A 21,397-nucleotide genomic window follows, 5' to 3' on the forward strand; every position below is an offset into this window, starting at 1 on the left:
TCAGCAGGGAACAGTGTGTTTCTGAGGTAAAATATTAACTAAAATTTATATGATGTATTTGTTGGATACTGTCTTGAGTTCAAATGTCTAGGAATCCAAACTAGTATTATTAGAATCACTGTTTTGTATGCTACAAATATAACTAGCTAAATATGGGTCAAGCTAGCAATCAGGCAGGTTCACAGGGGGTGGAAGCAAGACTGGTGGTCCTGGGACGGTTGTAACGTGGCACATTTACAATGATGGCTCATTTGCTTGAATGATCAATTGTTCATTCAAGCATACAGTTGTATTGTTGATTGGTGTGCATTGTCCCTGTAAAAATAAACAATCAAATACTGTACAGTAGGCCTAAAGTGTGTGTGTTTACAGTATGCCAAATGTCAGAAAGAGGAAGACAGACAGGGGAGTGCCACTTGCTCTGCTGCAGAGGGCCTCAAATGAAGTTGAGAAGGGCAAATAATTCAGGGAAGTGGCAAAGTCCCTGGATATATGCCATGTCACCCTGTACCGGTTCCATAAAAAGAGGCTGAGGTTGGAGAGTCAGGGATCACAAACACCCCCAAGAGTAGGCTACTGGACACCAAAGAAGGTGTTCTCAACAGAGCAGGAGATGCTTTTGATGGAGGCAGCTGATTTATATTATGGTCTCAGCTCAAAGGAGGTAGGTCTACATAATTAAGGTAGAATAGGCTATCTATACTGAACAAAAGAAAAGTAAGTGATCAAATATATTGAGGCCTATAGTGAACAGACAAGTGAAATATTTCCCAATGTATATTCATTTTAGGTGCCGAAGTTTGCCTATGAATTGGCAAAGAACTACGAATGCAACTTCCCTCAAACCTGGGCAAAGAAAGAGAGGAGTGGAGCTGACTGGCTCACAACATTTTTGAAGCAGCACCCTACCCTCTCCATACGCAGACCTCAGGCTACCAGTCTCTCACGGGCAGGGTTCGCGTGCACTGGAATTTGGCCTTTTAATAGAGATATTTTCGACTTTGCGCCATCCCAAGTCACAGACTGCCCATCACCAGAGCCTTCTACTAGTGCAGCTCCAACACCAACTGTGGCATCCTCTCCTCCACTCACAGCCTCCTCTCCTCCACTCACAGCCTCCTTTCCTCTACACGCAGCCTCCTCCCCTGTCAGGCCATGTGTGGAGCCTGGGACATCATCCTCTGCAACACCTTTCTCACCCATGTCCATCTGTCCACATCCAAAAGCTGGACCAAGGAAGCAGACCACAAAGGGGAGAAAAATAAGAGAAACCTACTGAAAAATCTACTCGAGGCTGAGAAAAAAAGATCTAACGCAAAGAAGTCTAAAGCAAAGAAAAAAAACAATTTCTGCAACAAGAAGCAGAAGATGCAGGACTCATCTGATGAAGATGAGGCCCAATACTGCATTGTGTGCCTGGAGAGCTACTCCAGGTCTAAGGAGATCTGGCTGCAGTGTTGCTCCTGTAAAGCCTGAGCACACAAGGACTGCACAGATGGAAGTGCCTTATACACCTGCCACAACTGTGAATCTGATTAATTCTGGTGTTGTTTTAAGTTCTGTTCATTGTTTGATGGAGGATGTGTGAAACCCCATTAAAATCTTGTTGCCTTACAATTTGACAGCTTTCCCTATTTTTTTGTCATGTCGTGTGAAAAAGGTAACCGTTGTTAACATGTTACAACCGTGCCTGGCATGTGCTACAACTGTCCCTGTACAAAAGGACAGTTGTAACAGTTGAGTTAAAAAAAAAATACATTTTCCAACCTGTACTTATTTCATAAAAACATCTTAATTACATTGTTTCAGTAGCTGACATATTGATAATGTATAATATAGCAAAATGGCTATCCTATTGTAAATGTTTTTTTACTAATTGGGGAAAGCCCAAAAAGTGTTGCAACTGTCCCTGGTCTCCCCTATAAAGTAACATCATGGGAAAATGCTCAAGTGAAGTACAAGTTCCTCACAATTGGACTTAGTACTTGAGTAAATTTACTTAGTGACTGATTATTATGCATGAAACTAAGTTACACTTTACCGACGGCAACCACTAACAATGACAAAAATGCATAGATGCATCGATAATGCATGGAATACTCTATCAAAAGTATCTAAATTAGTTTACTATTTTTAATTAAATCCTACAGTAACATCATGAATAATATATATTTTATAAAAAGAAAATAAATAACACACGTTCACAAAACAAATAATTGACCAGACAAAAAGTACGATAAGTGAAATAAGGACCAGAGAACTTGTAAAGTTAGCCCATAACTTAGGTTGCAGTTTAATCAAACCATGATCATGAAATTCAGAGTAGCCAGAGCAATAAAACGGAAACACGCCTGCCAAAAATATTTGAATAGGAAACTAAAAGGACTTGTAAGGAAAGTATAATGTATTAAACACCACCATTCATGTCGTCATTCAGACAGACCACACAATCTTGTGCTCTTTCAAACCAAGAAGAAAGGATTTTGGTAAAAGCTAAATAAAATGTGTACACTGCAAACACAATTTAACTGCTGGAGAGAAACCTTGGCAAAAGCAATACTGTAATGGTACAGGTTGTATGGAATTAAAAGCTAGGCCTGAATCAATTTCTGAAACCAAATCTGCATTTTCTCAGCCTTAAGGTGAAGTGAGTCAAAATGTTTTCTTATGTTTTTCTTCTTCCAGATAAAAGGCCATGCCAAACAATGATTTGAACATGGTTTAGGAATTTAGACTCTGACACTCCTATATGGGGATCACAATGTTCACACCTTTTGCAATTAAAATACATTGAAGCCACTATAATGACTTCTTTTCCTGGATCTTCCCTGTCTACCCAGAGTTAAGCAGGACTCTTGAATAGCTGACACTCGGTCTCAAAATCACAGCCTTGGAGCAGCTCGCTGTAGTTATCTTTGACGTCTTCATAGCGAGGCATGGAGGCCTGCTGGTCGCTCAACCCGGGGAAAGTCACAGGCTTCTCGTTGAGCAGCGCCTGCAGCCTCAGCTCTCCGGCTCCACAGTCGTACAGCACCAGAAGGAGGTTAGCTGCATAGGGCAACATGTGGCTGGTGCGGAAGGAGCGTTGAGTCTGTGTGGCGTAGTTGGTGGAAGTGATTGATCCGTTGTTCTTGAAGAATCCCAGAAGAGTGAGCAGTGGCAGGAGGGTCTCTGCATGGCCCACCTGGACTGTCACAGCTTCAGTCACCTGCTGACCTGACCTGACATACACAACATAAAACATCAGTTTCAGGTGTTAAACACACAATCTGCTCAGGGACAATTAAGCCTGATGCTGAACCAACCAGCAAAAAAGTCATGTGGACACCTTAAACTAGATGTTGTAGATATTAGTGCTGAAACGAAAGGTGTTATAATCAATTAGTTGGTTGCCGTGATTTGTTTAATCAATCTATAGAGACAAGACATTTAATTTGACAAAAAACCTAAATAGTAGATTACATGAAACAGGGCTGCCAACACTCACGCATTGAGCGTGAGAGTCACACAATTAACCCATATCTCACGCCTTACTTGCCTTTCCTCACGCTAAGTTTTCGTCCAATATAAATGTATATAAAAATAAAGTGAAGGAACGGCAAACCGAGCGGTCTACGAAATGAGACGTTCTTCTGGCTTAGTTTAGTGAAGTTGGAACGATATTGGGAGATTCTGATTTCACGGATCAATAACTCATGAACAAAACGTTATTCAGACACAAATGACGTCTCCTAAGTACCGTGGTAAGGCTGACAACGAACTACAATCACATTTTGATCAAAAAAAGCCAATACGCGCCGTCCTCCGAGCTGGACACATTACATTGGTCTCTATCTGCAGCTGGAGAAGAAACGAGTGCTCAGGGACCGTCTGCAAAGTGCAACTCCGAAAAAAGAGAATACAATAATATTCAATCACTATTATACAGCTCATTACTACCAAACTCACTACACACATCAAGTCTCATGTGTGTCATACTACAGCAAGGAGTTTGGAAGAATATGCTTTTGAATAATTTTGGGGAATATTTATAATGTAAAATCTTTAATAAATATGGCATCATCTTAAATAACTTTACTATTATACAGTATATTTCTACCAAACTCACTATTTGCATTGTTGTTGTTAGCATCTGGTTAGCTTAACGGATATTAGAAGCTGTTTCTAAAACAAGGAAAGGGAGAGCTCTGTCCTGTCAGACTGAGAGAGATAACTACAGCTCAGTGAGGTAAGGGACTCTCTGTGTAGATAGTTAACTTTAGTCTAGTTATCTCAGTGGGTCTCAAACGTTTTGGTCACCATTTATGAGAATAAATGAAAAACAGTTATGAAATACTATTTGACAGTAAAAGAAGAATACAGTTTAAAAGGGGAGTGATTTGTAAAATATCCATAAAGAAAAAGAAAATCTGTTTACCATAAATTCATTTTGCTCTCAAAATGCACCAGGTTGCACTTCAATATTAAAAAAAAAAATCTGTTACTTAAAAGTAAAAAAATTAACAATTTGTCAATAATCTATTGGAGTAAGAACTTTGTGTTCATCTGTGTTTGTTTCTAGTAACTCTAGGACTCAGATTGAAGTGTGACCTTTAGCCTACATGACCAGCAGAGCTTGGGTATAGTGGACTTATTGGCCCAAACAGTGCAGTTCATAGAAACATTGATGGACAGAGACCTGTGTTTTTAAAATTGCATAAATAAACCAACTTGTTTAAATAGACTGGCAGAGAGCGCTGACCTCTGCCAAGGCCAATTGTGCAATTACATGGATTTTTCCAGTCAGAACCTAATTCAGGTTTATACACTTTTTCACCAATGATTTTCCATGACTTCTCAATGACCTTTACCTCATTTTCCATGACCAAAAAAAATGACCACTGAAAATGGTTAATTTTAACATGGAACAGGAAAATAAGGTCTGCATATGAAACATGTAGTGCCTATCTAAAACAAATCCAATAGTAGGCTTACTAGCTTCTACACGCGAAAGCAACTGTAGTCAGGGATGCAAACTCATCAGGTATGAAAAAGGTGACAAGGACCCGAGCCCACGGAATATCAGCTTTAAAATGAGGAATAACAGAGGATGTTAGCAGTCAGAACAACTAAAGCAGCAGGTAATAATAACAGAAATGCTAAAGAGTCACATCTAATAGAAATATATAAAAGCATTTATTTTAATTGTGTAGCAGTAGTCAGTTTATAATTTTGGCAGCACTGTTGAGCATTTTGAAAATGTATTGTCATGCCTCTGTGCAAGGCTTAGTCTTTCTATCTTTATAGCCACTGGTGTAAAGTAACTAAGTTCATAAACTCAAGTACTATACTTGGGTACAATTTTACTTGAGATACTTGTACTTTATTTAAGTATTTAAATGTTTTGCTACTTTGTACTTCTACTCCAATACAGTTCAGAGGTACATGGTGTACTTCAACTCCTCTACAGTTCAGAGGTACATGGTGTACTTCTACTCCAATACAGTTCAGAGGTACATGGTGTACTTCTACTCCAATACAGTTCAGAGGTACATGGTGTACTTCTACTCCTCTACAGTTCAGAGGTACATGGTGTACTTCTACTCCTCTACAGTTCAGAGGTACATGGTGTACTTCTACTCCACTACAGTTCAGAGGTACATGGTGTACTTCTACTCCTCTACAGTTCAGAGGTACATGGTGTACTTCTACTCCTCTACAGTTCAGAGGTACATGGTGTACTTCTACTCCTCTACAGTTCAGAGGTACATGGTGTACTTCTACTCCTCTACAGTTCAGAGGTACATGGTGTACTTCTACTCCTCTACAGTTCAGAGGTACATGGTGTACTTCTACTCCAATACAGTTCAGAGGTACATGGTGTACTTCTACTCCAATACAGTTCAGAGGTACATGGTGTATTTATACTCCTCTACAGTTCAGAGGTACATGGTGTACTTCTACTCCTCTACAGTTCAGAGGTACATGGTGTACTTCTACTCCTCTACAGTTCAGAGGTAGGCTACATGGTGTACTTCTACTCCACTACAGTTCAGAGGTACATGGTGTACTTCTACTCCTCTACAGTTCAGAGGTACATGGTGTACTTCTACTGCACTACAGTTCAGAGGTACATGGTGTACTTCTACTCCACTACATGTATTTAATACAAGCTACCCTGCAGTATACAAAGTCATTCAAACTAGCTGCACCTTTACCAGCTTTGAGAACACTTTGATCAATCATTATAAAACACATCATATATATTATTCTGAAATGGACCAATCTGCACAATGACTACTTTTACTGTCGCTACTTTCACTATATTTTGATGATAATACTTTTCTACTTTTACTTGAGGAACATTTTGAATGCAGGACTTTTACTGTGATAGAGTATTCCTACTCTCTGGTACTTCTACTTTTATTAAGTACAAGATCTGAGTACTTCTACTAAAGTATAAGATCTGAGTACTTCTACTAAAGTACAAGATCGGAGTACTTCTACTTTTACTCTAGCACAATATCTATAATTATACCACCTCTGTTTATAGCCTATGAAAAAAACGATTAGAAAACGAAGGCTAAAGCTAACGTTAGCAGATAGTGACAATGTATGCTAGCTAGCTAGCTCAACGATTCCTTAAATAATATTTGCGACAGAAAAACGTTTCAGTTCACATCACGCTCTGCCGCTCTGCTCTGAACACCTGAACACCTGAACGGCCCGTTCTAACAGCTGTTCACCAGCGGTGCAGTCTGTGCCACAGTGACTTCTATGGAGTCAGATTTGGGTCAATATTCTCGCGCGTAAAACAAGCTACTCACGAGCGGAAAATGTGATTTTACACGCGCATAAAATGACCCTTGCGCGCAGATTAAACCCCCGCGAGCGGCTCTGCCGCGCAGTGACGGCAGCAAAATCAGTTGGACGAGATTGAATGGTAAAGTTGTCCATAAAAAACTATTATATTCGTAAAGTGTACAGCTAATATATATATATATATATATATATATATATATATATATATATATGATTCTGTTTTCTTCAAGGTTGTGTCTTCCTGGTCGAATGTACTTATTGTAAGTCGCTTTGGATACAAGCGTCAACTAAATGCAATGTAATGTAATATACATTAATTTGATATAAAACAATATATTTTTCAGTGGGCTGTGTCCGTCGAAAACTGCTAGCTACTGTCTGCTGTACGCACCTAGATTTTGCTGCCGTCACTGCTCGGCTCTTGGTAGTTCAGGCATTTATCAAACCTGGCAACCCCGGGTTTCCTGGCAGCTGTCAATCAAAGTCCAGTGGCTCCGCCCCAAAGTGCCAGAAACTTTTCACGCGCGCGTAGACAGTAGAGATGGCAAATCCGGATCATTTTATGGACTCGGAGTCTTCTGAGTCAATCATTGAAGAGATCCGGATCATACGAGTCATTTGAGTCATTTGAGTCATATGAGTCAGCATGACCAAGACCGTAGAAATCCTACCGGTGAAACCGAAAAGTTGTTGCATTTAACCAGCATATTAAACTAACGTTACATTAACCTCCGCTACACAGTGTCTTTTGCTTTAATAAAACATGTGTGTGTGTGTGCATTTTAAAAAATAAGTGTTTTGCATTATATGTATATAGTTATTTTAATATGTTCCTGTACTTAAGCTAATTTTGCACAATTGTGTTTTCATTTAATAATAATAATAATAATATTAATAACAATTGTATAATTACATTTTATATATTCTAACTGTTTTGCAATTTTCTATCATTTGTTTCTTTTTGTGTGCCATGTTCAAAATAAACGAGTTTCCAAGTAAGATCCTTATTGGAAATGCAGATATTATTACAGGAGACTGTTGCACAACATGACCATTTTGTTAGAAGTCTACACTGAAACTTAATTTAGAGCCGGAAAAATCGCGGGATCCGTGAATCCAGGTCAATGATCGAGAGAGACCAGTAGCCTACGAGGACTCAGAGCCGTAACATATAGCAGGCAGCAGATCCAGAGATCCAGCAGACTCGTCCCCATGCACGAATCTACAGCAGACTCAGCCCCTCCTCCGAGTCCCACGGCTCCCGCGAGTCCCACGGCTCCCTCGACGAGTCGCAGCAGACTCAGAGATTTGCGGACTCACGGCTCACTCACGGCTCACGGCTCACTCACGGCTCACGGCTCACTCACGGCTCCCGCGAGTCCAACGACTCACGGCTCACTCACGGCTCACGGGACTCTCGCGGGAGCCGGAGGAGGGGCTGAATTTGCTGTTGATTCGTGCATGGCGACGAGTCTGCTGGATCTCTGGATACAACAACGTTGTAATGTGATTGTACACGTTATAAAGAGAGTAAAGAGTGACGCAATTTATAGTTTTAATTGTTACGTCACATCAGGTGTAGGACTCAAAGGACTCGGGTTAATCGAGAGGGAGACTCGTCACGACCGGCTCATTACTAGGATCCGGGTTAATGATCCGGATGAATCATGACTCGCCCATCTCTAGTAGACAGACTCCGCGAGGCTGACACTCCCGCGAGCAAGCAAGAGGGCTGTCTCTCTCGCGAGCGAGCGCCGCTCGCAGGGGTTTAATCTGCGCGCGAGGGTCATTTTATGCGCGTGTAAAAGCACATTTTCCGCTCGTGAGTAGCTTGTTTTACGCGCGAGAATATTGACCCAAATCTGACTCCATAGACTCCGCACAGTTAACACGAACGCACCGTAGATAATGTAGCTGACCCTCATCCCGGCGCAGCAGAGTTCAGCCGACAGGCAGGACGACTCGAGCACACAGCTCGCGCTTCATATATTAAAAAATAACACCATGCGCGTCATGATGGCACATAACAGCTCGCGACCGCAGATTATTTCGACGATTAGATCAAATGTAAATTATATTTGACGCAACTTTAGTTACATTTCCATGACTTTTCCAAAACTTTGGGAAACATATTGTTTTCCATAACTTTTCCAGGGCCTGGAATTTGCATTTTGAATTTCCATGACTTTTCCAGGTTTTCAATGACCATAGTACGAACCCTGCTGATTATTCTGACACTACACGAATGCAGCACAAATACACGAATGCAGCACAAATGCACTTTTGCGAACTAAATTATAATGAAACATAATTTGTCCCTGGATTCACATTCACTTCAAAATTAAATGGATATTATTTATACCCAACCAAAAGTTATAATAATATAAAACTGAGAAAAATAACAAGACCATGACATTGGAGAATCTGCTTTGACAGCAACAAAAGTTGTCTACCTATATTTTGCTTGAGCTTTTTATTTAATCTACAAATCATTTCAGCTCTACCTATAAGAGTTATACGTGTAGTGTCTTGTTTTATAACTCAGTGTCTTACCATGCAGTGATTTGAAAGACAAGACTATTGATATTCAAAATGGTTCCTATTGTTCACACATTAGTTAAAGACGTAAACCAACAAATAATTGATGTAAGAACAAATATGGTCTGTGTGTTGAATGCCTGATATATATGAATTCTAAATACCTCCATCGCTGTTCAAAATGTATTAAAAATACATTAATGAGCCACACAGTTGCACCTTCGTTTGTTTTAATTAACAGCGGCAGTGTAGTTTAGGACACTCTCATATACGGTAAACTGTTGCTGTAAATACGTCTCTGGAGTCTAGAGAAACCAAATGTGTATTCATCCACAGATAAAAATAGTACCCAACGCATTCCCTGCAAGTTGTACATCTTTAGTAAGGATGTTGCTATTTCCCAGACATTTAAATTCAAGTTTAAAATAAGATTAGTCTGAAAGTAAGAAAACTTAAAATGTAGCACAATTTAATATATAGAGTTAGACATTGTCTGAAAAAGTATTGAATATGTTTTAGGAGCATATGTTTGTACTCACTTGTTCTCATCGGCTGCTCTCTTCAGTCGATTAAACACGTCATGGAAGAGAATGCAGCTCGATTTGCTGTTAATATCATAACCGTAACCTCTTTTCCAGAATTGCTTTAGGTCGTTGGCATACTCCATAACCTGTTGAACCAGAAAGTACAAATTATTGCTACAGCTTTCATTATTTTGTAATGGGGTATAACATTTCAGTCTTCCCGAGTGATAGGTCGGCTTGTAACACAAGACACAAAACACTATTTGTGACATGGATAACGGCAAAAGGTTTCTCGACAAATGAATTACGTTAAAATGCAGATAAATAATTAGACAGCTTTTATACAACCTTTTTTTTTTTCATTCAACAGTTTTTATTTGTTCATTTTGTTTGTTCAACAGAGACAATACCGTTTTACCAATGTAATCAACTCAGCAGAAGTCAATTTGCAGCAGTGAAATTCAAAATTAAATTCAAGTTAAAATAAATCGATTAGACATATTTCCGACCTTTGATGACATTGTTCCTGCATTGACTGAGGGTCTAACACTGATAGTAATAGGTATTTTTAAACTGATAAGATAGGTCTGTTTGTTTGCTTAAACTTGGATTATTTCCCTCTGTCTTTTATCTAGATTTTATGTTCCTTGCGGACTTGCATTTAAGAACATGTTAAGTTATAAAGTGTAGAGTTTATATTGATTTGTACACATTTGATTTGAAAAAGAAAAACCTGAAAAAGTAAAACACTTCACAAAGTAATCTATTATGATAAATAAACAAGAGTAATTCCACTCAAAATTAGGTTACTGACTAATAAACATCTCCTCCAAACAATTGTTCAGTAGCTGAGTGACGTACCTGTGCATCCACCTCATCAAAAAGCTGACACCAGGGGGAGTTCACGGTCTTGATGGCTAACTCATAAGCACACAAATAAAATCCAGCTTCGGCCATATCTGCAGCAAAATGTTGATAAGTAAAATCAGAGAGGACAGTCGGCCATTAAAGCTCGGTTAAGTAACATCAGAAAAGCAAGCTAAAGTAAGAAAGAAAAACCCAGCCCTGTCCCAAATCTTTTTTAATACGGAGAAGGTACCAGCACTAGCTCCTCACAATGAAAAATAACACCCAACATAGATTTAAAAAAAATGATTTGTTGATTTGATTACTTGTAAGTTCGTTGAAAATGTTCACCACTAAAGTACAATACCAACTGGGTCCTGCATTATTTTTGCAATAGTGTAGCCCTGTCTCTAGTTCTTCCACATGTATTGGTTGACTTCATGCATTTTACCAGTGGCAGGTAAATAAGGCTAGGGGAGGCCAAGACTTCCCTAAATTGTTTTTTCCTATATTATTGTGCAAAACAATGTTTTCTAAACGTCTCACAGGCATGCTTATTAAATAAAGAATCAGAATACTTGCTCTACGACTGACCGTCATTGATGGTATTGTAGGGGACTCTGAGACTGTCAGCAATCTTCTCCGTGACCCTCCTCATTTCTGGTCCATGTCTGAACTTGTCCACCTCTGACAGAGCTGTGGGGTTCTGATCAATTTCCTGCACAAACCTGGGGCAATGGTCAAAGAACCTCATGAGAGCATCATTCACTTCGTGGTCAAACTCCTTATCTGTGTAGGAACAAAGTTACATATTACTCTGATAATCTGTTAAAGTGGTGAATACTTTTAATAATAATTCCTTACATTTATTATAGCGCTTTTTCAATGACTCAAAGCGCTTTACATATACACACATTACACATACACATACATGCAATGGTCAGATACTGTGGACAATACCCACAGGAGCAAGTTCAGGTGAAGTGTCTTGCCCAAGGACACACCGGCTTTACAGACGCAGCAGCGGCGGGTTTCACCCCTTGATCTGATGATCATTGCACAGCGCACTGCGCCACACCGTCCATCTTCACGCCTCGAGGTCATCGAGGCGCTTTTACAAGTACACATTAGTATTATACATGTACTGTGGATAATACACACAGGAGCAAATCCGGGTGAAGTGTCTTGCCCAAGGACACAACGGCCTGACGCAGTGGCGGCAGGAGCGGGTTTCGAACTAGAGTTCCCCAGCACTCCCCCTTGATCTGAAGATCGGATGCACAGACCACTGCGCCACCCGTCCCGACAATTTTTTTTTTTATATTGTATTGGCGGTAAAGTTAGTTTGAGGTTGGATATTTACATAAACATTTCAATAGAGATGATAAGGTCTGTTGTTAACACAAGCTCAGATTGTAATGCTTTGTTCTACGAAATAAAACACAGAAGCTTTTTCTTTTCATAAAAACGACAGTTACTAACCAGGGCCTAACGGTGTGATGACTACTAAAAAAATTACCACCATAGACGGGGCTTTGCAGTCACTTTGATATAACAGTGTCTTACAATGTATTGACAGTCCCTAATTGTAAACTGTTATCTCACACAGAGCACACAGGGTTTCATTTAGGGACCCTAAATGAAACCCTGTGTGCTCTGTGTGAGATAACAGTCCCCTGACAATCTGTGTAACTGAGGAAAAAGATGCTGAATGGAGTGAAAGTCTGTCAAATAATATCAACCCTTAAACAAACATCACCTCGGTTATTTGATCACTGCCATACAGGGGCGGATCTACGGGGGGCAAGGGGGGGCAGCTGCCCCCCCCCACTGTAGAGCCTTTCCCCCCCCCCAGCTGCCCCCCTAACTTTTGTTTCCCTAAAACTGTACTAAAACAAACCTACACTATTTCCACAAGCTTCTCAAGCAACAAAACAAGCATTACATTAGTTAAAAGTGAATCATTTTAAATATAATTTTAGGTCCGTTAAAAACGCAGCTACGGCCCTGCATTAAACTGCCGAGCGGCGTTCACACAGACCGCGGCTCACACCGCTGCAGAGAGGGAGCGAGCTGTCCCAGCACCTATGGATCAGCTTCCCCTGGGAGCATTTCCCTTTCCACTAGTTTTGTTTTTACTAAGGACGAGAGCTTGAAACTAAATATTAATAAAACGCTGCCGTTTGAATCGATAGCATTTAACAGACGGGCGCTGTTTGGGGTGTTACGTTACAAAATACTACGCAGACAGCGTTAGCTGGGAGATCGATCACTTTGCTAAACTACGCGGTAGCCTACTATTAAATCCACGTAAACTACACATCACAGCAATGAGGCCAGATCAATGAAACCAGGATACATCCTTTACTGTAAAAACTGGATCCAAACACAGCTGCCTGTGTGCGCTTGATCAATACTTTCTGATGTTATATGATATGCTACATATTAGCTAGGCTACATGGCCCTAACGCGTAAAGTTATACAAGCATTTGTACCAGTGCTTTTCACAAGTAGACTCTTGCAGACCAGAGTATAGGACTGATTCAACAACAACACAAAGACATATGAGAAGTGATCAGGACGAACAGAAAGAGGAAAAGGAAAAGAGAGATGAAGAGACCAGGAGGGTCAGAGCAGGAGGAAGAGGAGGAGATGAAGAGACCAGGAGGGTCAGAGCAGGAGGAGGAGATTAAGACATTAGTGAAGAAGAAGAAATGTATGTGAGGAATAAAGATGAAGTGTCAGAAAGAGGGACAGAGGCAGGGATCAGGAGGCAGATGAAACTCCAGCTGGACCACATGGTATGTTCTTATTCTCCTTACATATTCCATCACAACAGCACAATCTAGCAGCTCTTAGTATTGACACATATTGATTGAAATGTGTTGCTGCACAGGTCACCTTCAGCTCTCTGAAGAGATGGGTGATGTCATTTGTGTACTTAATTATAAGTTGAAATGTTCAGTTTGTCAATCTTAATCTGAAAATACAAAAACTGAAATATAGGTAAGAGAAGAAACTGACACTTTTGTGATGTAATTCCCTCAATGCAGATCACACATGGACTGATCCATTATTTTAATAGGAGGGTAAATGGTATGGCGTGACGGGGTTGAAACAAACTGAGGGACAATATTGCAATTTCATAGATAATTCAAGTATTTTTTCAGAATTTATTTTTTGATCAGTTAAAGTTGACAAGCATATGATTATATTAGCAGCAACATTTTGGGATAATTGGCCATTTTGATTGGTTTGATATTAAATTAATATGTAATAATGCTTAGTGAGGACATGCAAATATGTCTGTCTAATACTAAGAAAACCAATTTTTTTTAAAACAAAATATATATTTAGTTTGACATTGTAATGCAAAAAAACCTGTTCCATTAATTCATTGCTTTAAAAATACATTTTGTAGTTTCCTTTCATTTAAAATGGTTGAGGTAAGCTTGGGGGACTCAAAGGGCACCCGATTGTTTTTCTGAACACCTTGTTTCTCTTGTGCATTAAGAACACTTGTGTTAGGGCATGAATTAACAATAAATAGGTTATATACAGTATAAAATACCACGTACTGTCCGCCCTCCCATGCCACCCTGCATGACCTCTTGCCCCCCCCTTTGCCCCCCCATGTAAAATGTTCTAGAACCGCCACTGCTGCCATACCTGTAATCGCCCACAGCTCTGTCAGTCCTGCCTTGAAGGACAGCGTGCTGTTGACACACCTGTGCTTTGAGCTGGTCATGAATTTGATGAATCCTCCTCGGAGCTTCTCCTCTGAGATCAGAGAGGGGAACAGCTTTGACAGCCTGATGGCCAGATGCTTGTGATCCTCCACACCTTTCTGCACCAGTCTGCCGTCCATGTCCTCAGTGTACCACATCCGCCACTGGCTCTTGATTTCCCGCAGCCAGCTCTCTTTGCCCGAAGCGCTGCTCATGACCAGCTCGTACAGTTTCTGCATCTTCTTGACGTTTTTGCTCGTCGGGTACCTCGTGCCATGTCTTATTATGGCCGTCAGATGAAATGGTTGACATTGTGCAGATGGAAGCTGCAGGATAGATGTGTTTACAGCGAGTATGTCCTTTATGAGATGCGGGTTCACTTCCTCATACCTCCCTTTCGTGGTGAAATATTTGGCGATTGCTGGTATGTCCAAATTGTCCTCATGATTCACATAGTCACGAAAACAGATGCCAAAGCTAGTTGAGATCGTGATAAAAACAACAATGTTTATCCACAAAACGACCAGCATGATGAGACATGTAGGCTACTTTTTGTTTGTATGGCCGCGTGCTCTCTCAGACCTCACAACTGATGCCGCGTCACCACGTTGGACTTTTCAACCAATCAGAGCCTGTCCCATAAATTGCACTAAGTTTACATAATAACAAATAATGAAAATGTATCAGTTTTGATCACGTGACTGCTTGTACTTTAGTAGGTGAGGTGACTCACAGTGTAGCAATTATTTGTTAAGGGTCAAAGTCCTGCATGTCTAAAGAAAAAAAGGATTATCATAAAGTGTAGGCTACTTTACTAAAATACAAAAATACAAATACTTATTCAGCAGCATCGCCCATTTCACAATTATATAAATGTAAAATATTACTCAGTTATAAATACATTTTGGGCTGGTATTGTAACCATATACTGTAGCTTGTGATTTCAACCACACAATTAATAAAGTTGTATCCATAAAATACATCAAATGTGTAAATAAACTAAGAGTAAATGTACTTAGTATACATTTTAACATTATTGCTATCTACCATTTAATGACCCACTGAAGATTACCTTGCCTACTGTACTGTCTATTGTATTCATCATCCTGCCATTTTATATAGTCTATTATTTTTGTTTTGCGGATAATATATTCCGTTTTTGCAAGCTAATCTTGTATTGAAAGAAAGACAGCCAGAAACAGTTAGTTAAGTTCTCAGTTTTCAATCCAGTGCTTCAAAAAGTTAGTGCATCCTGAACATGTTTGATTAAAGCAAGCAGCAATGTAATCAACTTACAAAATCAATATTTGAAATGTCTAAAGCAGTACATTAAGAAGATGCTCATTCATCTCGCAACATGTTCAGGGTAAGAGTATAGGGTTTATTTAGCTTAGCAAATAATACATACAAAGCGACTATAAACCTATTTTCCAGGATCTTCCCTGTCTTCCTAAAGTTAAGCAGGACTCTTGAACAGCTGACACTCGGTCTCAAAGTCACAGCCTTGGAGCAGCTCGCTGTAGTTATCTTTGACGTCTTCATAGCGAGGCATGGAGGCCTGCTGGTCGCTCAACCCGGGGAAAGTCACAGGCTTCTCGTTGAGCAGCGCCTGCAGCCTCAGCTCTCCGGCTCCACAGTCGTACAGCACCAGGAGGAGGTTAGCTGCATAGGGCAACATGTGGCTGGTGCGGAAGGAGCGTTGGGTCTGTGTGGCGTAGTTACTTGAATTCAGGGATACGTTGTCCTTGAAGAAACCCAGGAGGGTGAGCAGTGGCAGCAGAGTGTCTGCATGGCCCACCTGGACTGTGACAGCTTCAGTCACCTGCTGTCCTGACCTGACATTCACAAGGTTCAAGGTTCTTTATTGTCAAATTAACATAGCTACAGAGTAATTATGTCGTTGAAAATCTTAGGTCACAGGTCCAACAAATGGGCTTCAGAATTAAACATATGTTCTGCTGTGACACAAGGATCTGCATTACATAAATATAAGTGTTTAGTATAACTAAAACACAAGATAATACTGACCCCTTCATCAGGCAGATCATCTGACTATAACATCAATAGGATTGACACATCCTGCTCTCTTCTTAGTGCTGCAATATTTGCGTTTTGGCTGGTGCTGTGTGCATTTACTTTGCAATAACTTATTAATTCAGAGAATTTGCTCAATCACCATTTGTTATTTGCTATTAAAAAGACAACGTAGTAGTCTTGTGTTTAAACATGCATGTGAATCTGAATTTAACAGAGAAAATAAAAATAAATGGTTGTTGAGTGGCAAATGAGTTGCTGGTATTTAAAATCTATATTTTTCTTTCTAACATGAAAGCAAATTAGCTGCATTTAACAATACATCATATTGATTTTGGTGATCCTGGCTCTGGTATTCCCTGGAATTGTATCAAAACCAAATTCTGTAATATCGCCTGCCAATATGGCTATAAAAGAGAAAATGAAATCTTTAAGAAATGTGGGGTGTTGGACAAGTGTTTATACCACAGTTAGATTATAGTCTATATGAGTCTAAGGGCACATTTGAAACCTCTATACTAACTATACTTTATGGGACAAGCTGAGTAAAACCAATGACACAGATGATTATTTTTCCTAATCCAATGAATGCATTAATCTAAATTTTCAACAAGTATAACCTACATGTGTACGGACTGCAGGTTATTATAGCGTACTTACTTGTTCTCACTTGCTGCCTTGTTAAGTCGGTTAAACACGTCGTGGAAGAGAATGCAGCTCGACTTGCTGTTAATATCATAACCGTATCCTCTTTTCCAGTATTCCCTCAGGTCACTTGCATACTCTATTACCTGTTGGTGCAGATAGTATAAATGTAACCTGTAAGTGGGCGGCTTTTTAAAAAAATATATTTTAAGAAGGGTCAATTTAGCATTTTCTGAGACGACATGTTCAACTGCATGAGTAAACACGCTTCCTTTTACACATACAGACAGTATAGTGCCAAAGGATTTTCTCAATGAGTGAATGGTGTGGAAAACAAGCAATACATTTAGATTTTTTAGTGTATACTCCTTAGAAACGAGCATTAGGGAATCTAAATTATTTGTATTATGAATAAAGCTGAAGCTGCCGTGTATATCTGACCCAGATCAGACCGAGCTGTTTAACCTAAGTGTCTGTTAATTATATTTTATGAATAGATTTTTATCATTTTATTTACCTTCCTTCCCCCTGATTTCTTACTTTACTTTATTATATTTTTGTATGAAATGATGTAATTTATTTAGATGTGTATACAATGCATTTTCACAAGTGCACATTTTTAGTAGCATCTCATATTCATCATGACATGTCACAGCAGACAAAGCGTATCTTCTTGGTTGTGCACGCTGGCTCCCTGTCACACTGTCATGTCTTCTTGGGACACTTAAATAGAACAGAGCCATCAGTAATGTTGTTTGTGACACCTGTGCCATTCCTGCAATCACGAGAGCCTGTGAAAATGGTATATTGTGCAGAGGAGCATCCTGTTTGTTCTCACAGTAATACAATACCCCATGAATAAATGAACATGCACTTACCACATTTGATCTACATACAATTGAATGCCAATTTCTCCTACCTTTGCATCTTCCTCATCGAAAAGTTGACACCAAGGCGAGTTCACTGCCTTGATTGCAAATTCATAAGCACACAGGTCAAATGCAGCATCAGCCATATCTGCTGGAGAAGGGTGGGTATACAATGTTTAGTGGTGAAAGCATGGAGGAGACTCAGCCATTTACAAACCTGAAATGCCAGAAAAAGACTTCCTTCTATACAACAAAAACACTACAATTGCTCAGAAAGTAGTTTATCTTAATCTTAACATGAAAACATTTGAAAAGACACTTTATTATTGCATCCTTTGGAAGACTATGATACTTATTCAAGGCTATGAATAAGAGCTCACTACAACCTGCTACAGAGGCCTCAGCACTACCAAATTAGTAAACAGCTCCACCCAGTGTGAAATGTGATAATTGAAATGTTGAGAACACTATCCCAAACACTTGACAGTCTAAGTGTAAACTCTGAGGTGCAATTACTGATATACAGTGTCTAATTTAAATGTGGTTTCAGGCAGTGACACACATGTAATTCTGTAAATTGGTTTAAGTAAGCTTGTTTTGCATGTTACATTTGTTTAATGTAAGAAATATTTAGCTGCAAGTTTTGTATGAAGGGTGCTAGACAAAAAAAGATATTGTGTCATTATTATTTGGATGATTATGATAGCACATGGGTAATTTCAAGTTATGAAAAAGGCTACACGATTTCAGAGAAAATGTACACAACACTCTCAACAGTGTAGAAAAGTAGTGTTTCTGCAGATATGACCTTGTGTGATGAGACTGTACTGGACTCCGAGACGGTCTGCCATCTTCTCCGTGACCCTCCTCATCTCTGGTCCCTGCCTGAACTTGTTGATCTCTGACAGAGCTGAGGTTTTATTATCAACGTCCTGCACGTACCTGGTGCAATGGTCAAAAAACCTCATGACAGAATCATTAATTGCATGGTCAAAGTCCTGATCTGGGTAGAAAAAAGGGAAACGTTATTATGAAAATGTATGTTGTAAATCATGATACATTGTATTACAGTCATACCTGTAATCGCCCACAGCTCTGTCAGTCCTGCCTTGAAGGACAGCGTGCTGTTGACACACCTGTGCTTTGAGCTGGTTATGAATTTGATGAATCCTCCTCGGAGCTTCTCCTCTGAGATCAGTGAGGGGAACAGCTTTGACAGCCTGATGGCCAGATGCTTGTGATCCTCCACACCTTTCTGCACCAGCCTGCCGTCCATGTCCTCAGTGTACCACATCCGCCACTGGCTCTGGATTTCCCGCAGCCAGCTCTCTTCGCCTGTGGCGTTGTGAAGAACCATGTTGTAGAGATGCTGCATCTCCTTGGCGTTTTTGCTCGTCGGGTACCTCGTGCCGTGTCTTATTATCGCCGTCAGATGAAATGGTTGACATTGTGCAGATGGAGGCTGCAGGATAGATGTGTTTACAGCGAGTATGTCCTTTAGGAGATGCGGGTTCACTTCTTCATACCTCCCTTTTGTGTTGAAATATTTGGCAATTGATGGTATGTCCAAATTGTCCTCAGGAGTTACATAATTAACTACACAGCAGGGGATGATGAGAACATGAATGACAGTGAACTTCCGAAAAAAATTCATAATTTTCCACGCAAGAAAAGGTTTAAAATGCAGCTGTCCCCAAAATGTATCTAAATCCAAAACAACTGTGACAGTGTTTAAAATAGGACTGAGCAGAGTCCAGTCAACTTTGTGTCCTCACTGCAAGGTAAAGTAAACATATTATTTCACAATAGCAATTGATGACCACCGAAATGTAAATAGTAAGAATGGAAAATAAAGTCCTCGTTCAAAGCTGGCTACATTTCATAATTCTAATGATACAATTATCTGTTTTTCCTGAGTGCTGAATAAAGAGGTATTGCACACATTTTATAGGGTTTTATAATAAACGCCATGGTCTGAGCTTCAAGTTTCAAGGTTCTTTATTTAGTCATACGAACATAGCTACAGTGTAGTTATGCCGATAAAAATCTTGAGTCACAGGCTTCTCCAACAGTACAACACAAAACACAGATAAACAGAAAATATAGTGCAAGTAAATGGTAAATAGTAATACAAAAAGAAAAATAGTTTAAAAAGTGAAATTGTGCAATAAGAGTCTATATGCAAGTTAAATATGATATATAGGTAAATAGATAAATAATTTTAAAATATTTTTTAAGTAGCAGCCAGATGAATATTAAGGATGTTGTTTCAACTGTTCAGGTGTTTAACAGATTTTGCTTCAACATTTCAGGTGTTTAACAGTTTTATTGCCTTTGGGATGAAACTGTCCCTGAGTCTGGTGGTTTTAGTCCGGATGCTTCGGTAACGCCTGCCAGACGGCAGCAGACAGAACAGTTTGTGGCTGGGGGTCTTTTATAATCCGGAGGGATTTCTTCCTTGGTCGTAAAGATGTTTTATTGTTATCAGTGTCAATCACAAGCACTCCTGTTTTTTATGTGAGTAAATGGCAGTCAGACAATCACACTTTACACAGCATAAGGGCTTTTACAAATTAACCCGAATAGGTCTTAAAAGATTAAGTAAAACAGATCTGCTGTTGATCCATGAAATAATTACAACACGTAGGCTGATAAGGATGTAAAGTGACCAATAGAGACAGTGAATGTATTGTCAGGCTCAACTGAAGAAAATCCACTCAGTGCTGTTTCAAGATATGCCAACTCGTCAAACAGTTGATCAGTGGTATCAAAAGTAGTGTGAGTGAAAAGCAAGAATTAGTGCGAATATATTTATTAAGATGTCAAATGACACTTGTAAAGTTCAAACAAAAACAAATCAGAAATGTTTTATTTTGTGCAACTTCATGGACTTTATAAGATGATGGATGACTTCCCCCACTACTGTCCAGCTCAATTAAGTATAATACAAATATCAACATTGGAATTGATCATGATCATATGTGTCTAGCTGTCAAAAATAATTATTGTGAAGCATATTGTAATTAGATAAACTAACTTGGTCTTTGCAAGTTTTGCATTTACATAGAGATTTCACTATATTGTTGGAATACATATGTTTGGTTCATATTGTTATATGGATTTCCACCATTACCCAATTCCACCCATTTCTGAGCTTTGGTTAAAAACCCTCACAACAAAGAGTGTACTTTAGTATGTTTTTTAATCTAAAAAGCTAAATGATACGTGCATTAAACACTGTTGCTGCATTCAAATGCTCCTCCTGTGCTACAACTTTAGAGCTCCCATGGTGGTAACATGTCTTCTCACGCATCCTTTGCCTAAATAAAAAAAAAAAAAATGCCATGAAATGTGAAGTCCATCGTAGTGTTGTTTTGTTTGTGTTATTGCAACCCATGACACCGCATTCCGT

The 21,397-nt window shown here is 39.5% G+C and overlaps 1 protein-coding gene across 3 annotated transcripts; it reads right to left on the reverse strand.

Annotated features, from left to right (window-relative positions):
• Nucleotides 1-2,264: 2,264 nt before the first annotated feature.
• minpp1a (multiple inositol-polyphosphate phosphatase 1a) lies at nt 2,265-19,739 on the reverse strand. 3 transcript variants are annotated; one of them, XM_034237773.1, is made up of 5 exons: nt 19,063-19,736; nt 11,304-11,498; nt 10,725-10,822; nt 9,879-10,009; nt 2,265-3,221 (listed from the first exon to the last, which is right to left on the reverse strand). In XM_034237773.1, the coding sequence occupies exons 1-5, from the start codon at nt 19,637-19,639 to the stop codon at nt 2,843-2,845; spliced, it is 1,380 nt and encodes a 459-aa protein (XP_034093664.1). In that variant the 5' UTR covers nt 19,640-19,736; the 3' UTR covers nt 2,265-2,842. The 3 variants fall into 3 exon arrangements, with proteins under 3 accessions (XP_034093664.1, XP_034093663.1, XP_034093665.1); XM_034237772.1 differs by lacking the exon at nt 19,063-19,736 and adding an exon at nt 14,379-15,055; XM_034237774.1 differs by lacking the exons at nt 2,265-3,221; nt 9,879-10,009; nt 10,725-10,822; nt 11,304-11,498 and adding exons at nt 15,644-16,272; nt 17,132-17,262; nt 18,036-18,133; nt 18,794-18,988 and having other exon boundaries at nt 19,063-19,739.
• Between the last annotated feature and the right edge of the window lie 1,658 nt (nt 19,740-21,397).

Source organism: Gymnodraco acuticeps, unplaced genomic scaffold, assembly GCF_902827175.1.
Source record: "Gymnodraco acuticeps unplaced genomic scaffold, fGymAcu1.1, whole genome shotgun sequence".
In the NCBI taxonomy this organism is placed as follows: Eukaryota; Metazoa; Chordata; class Actinopteri; order Perciformes; family Bathydraconidae; genus Gymnodraco; species Gymnodraco acuticeps.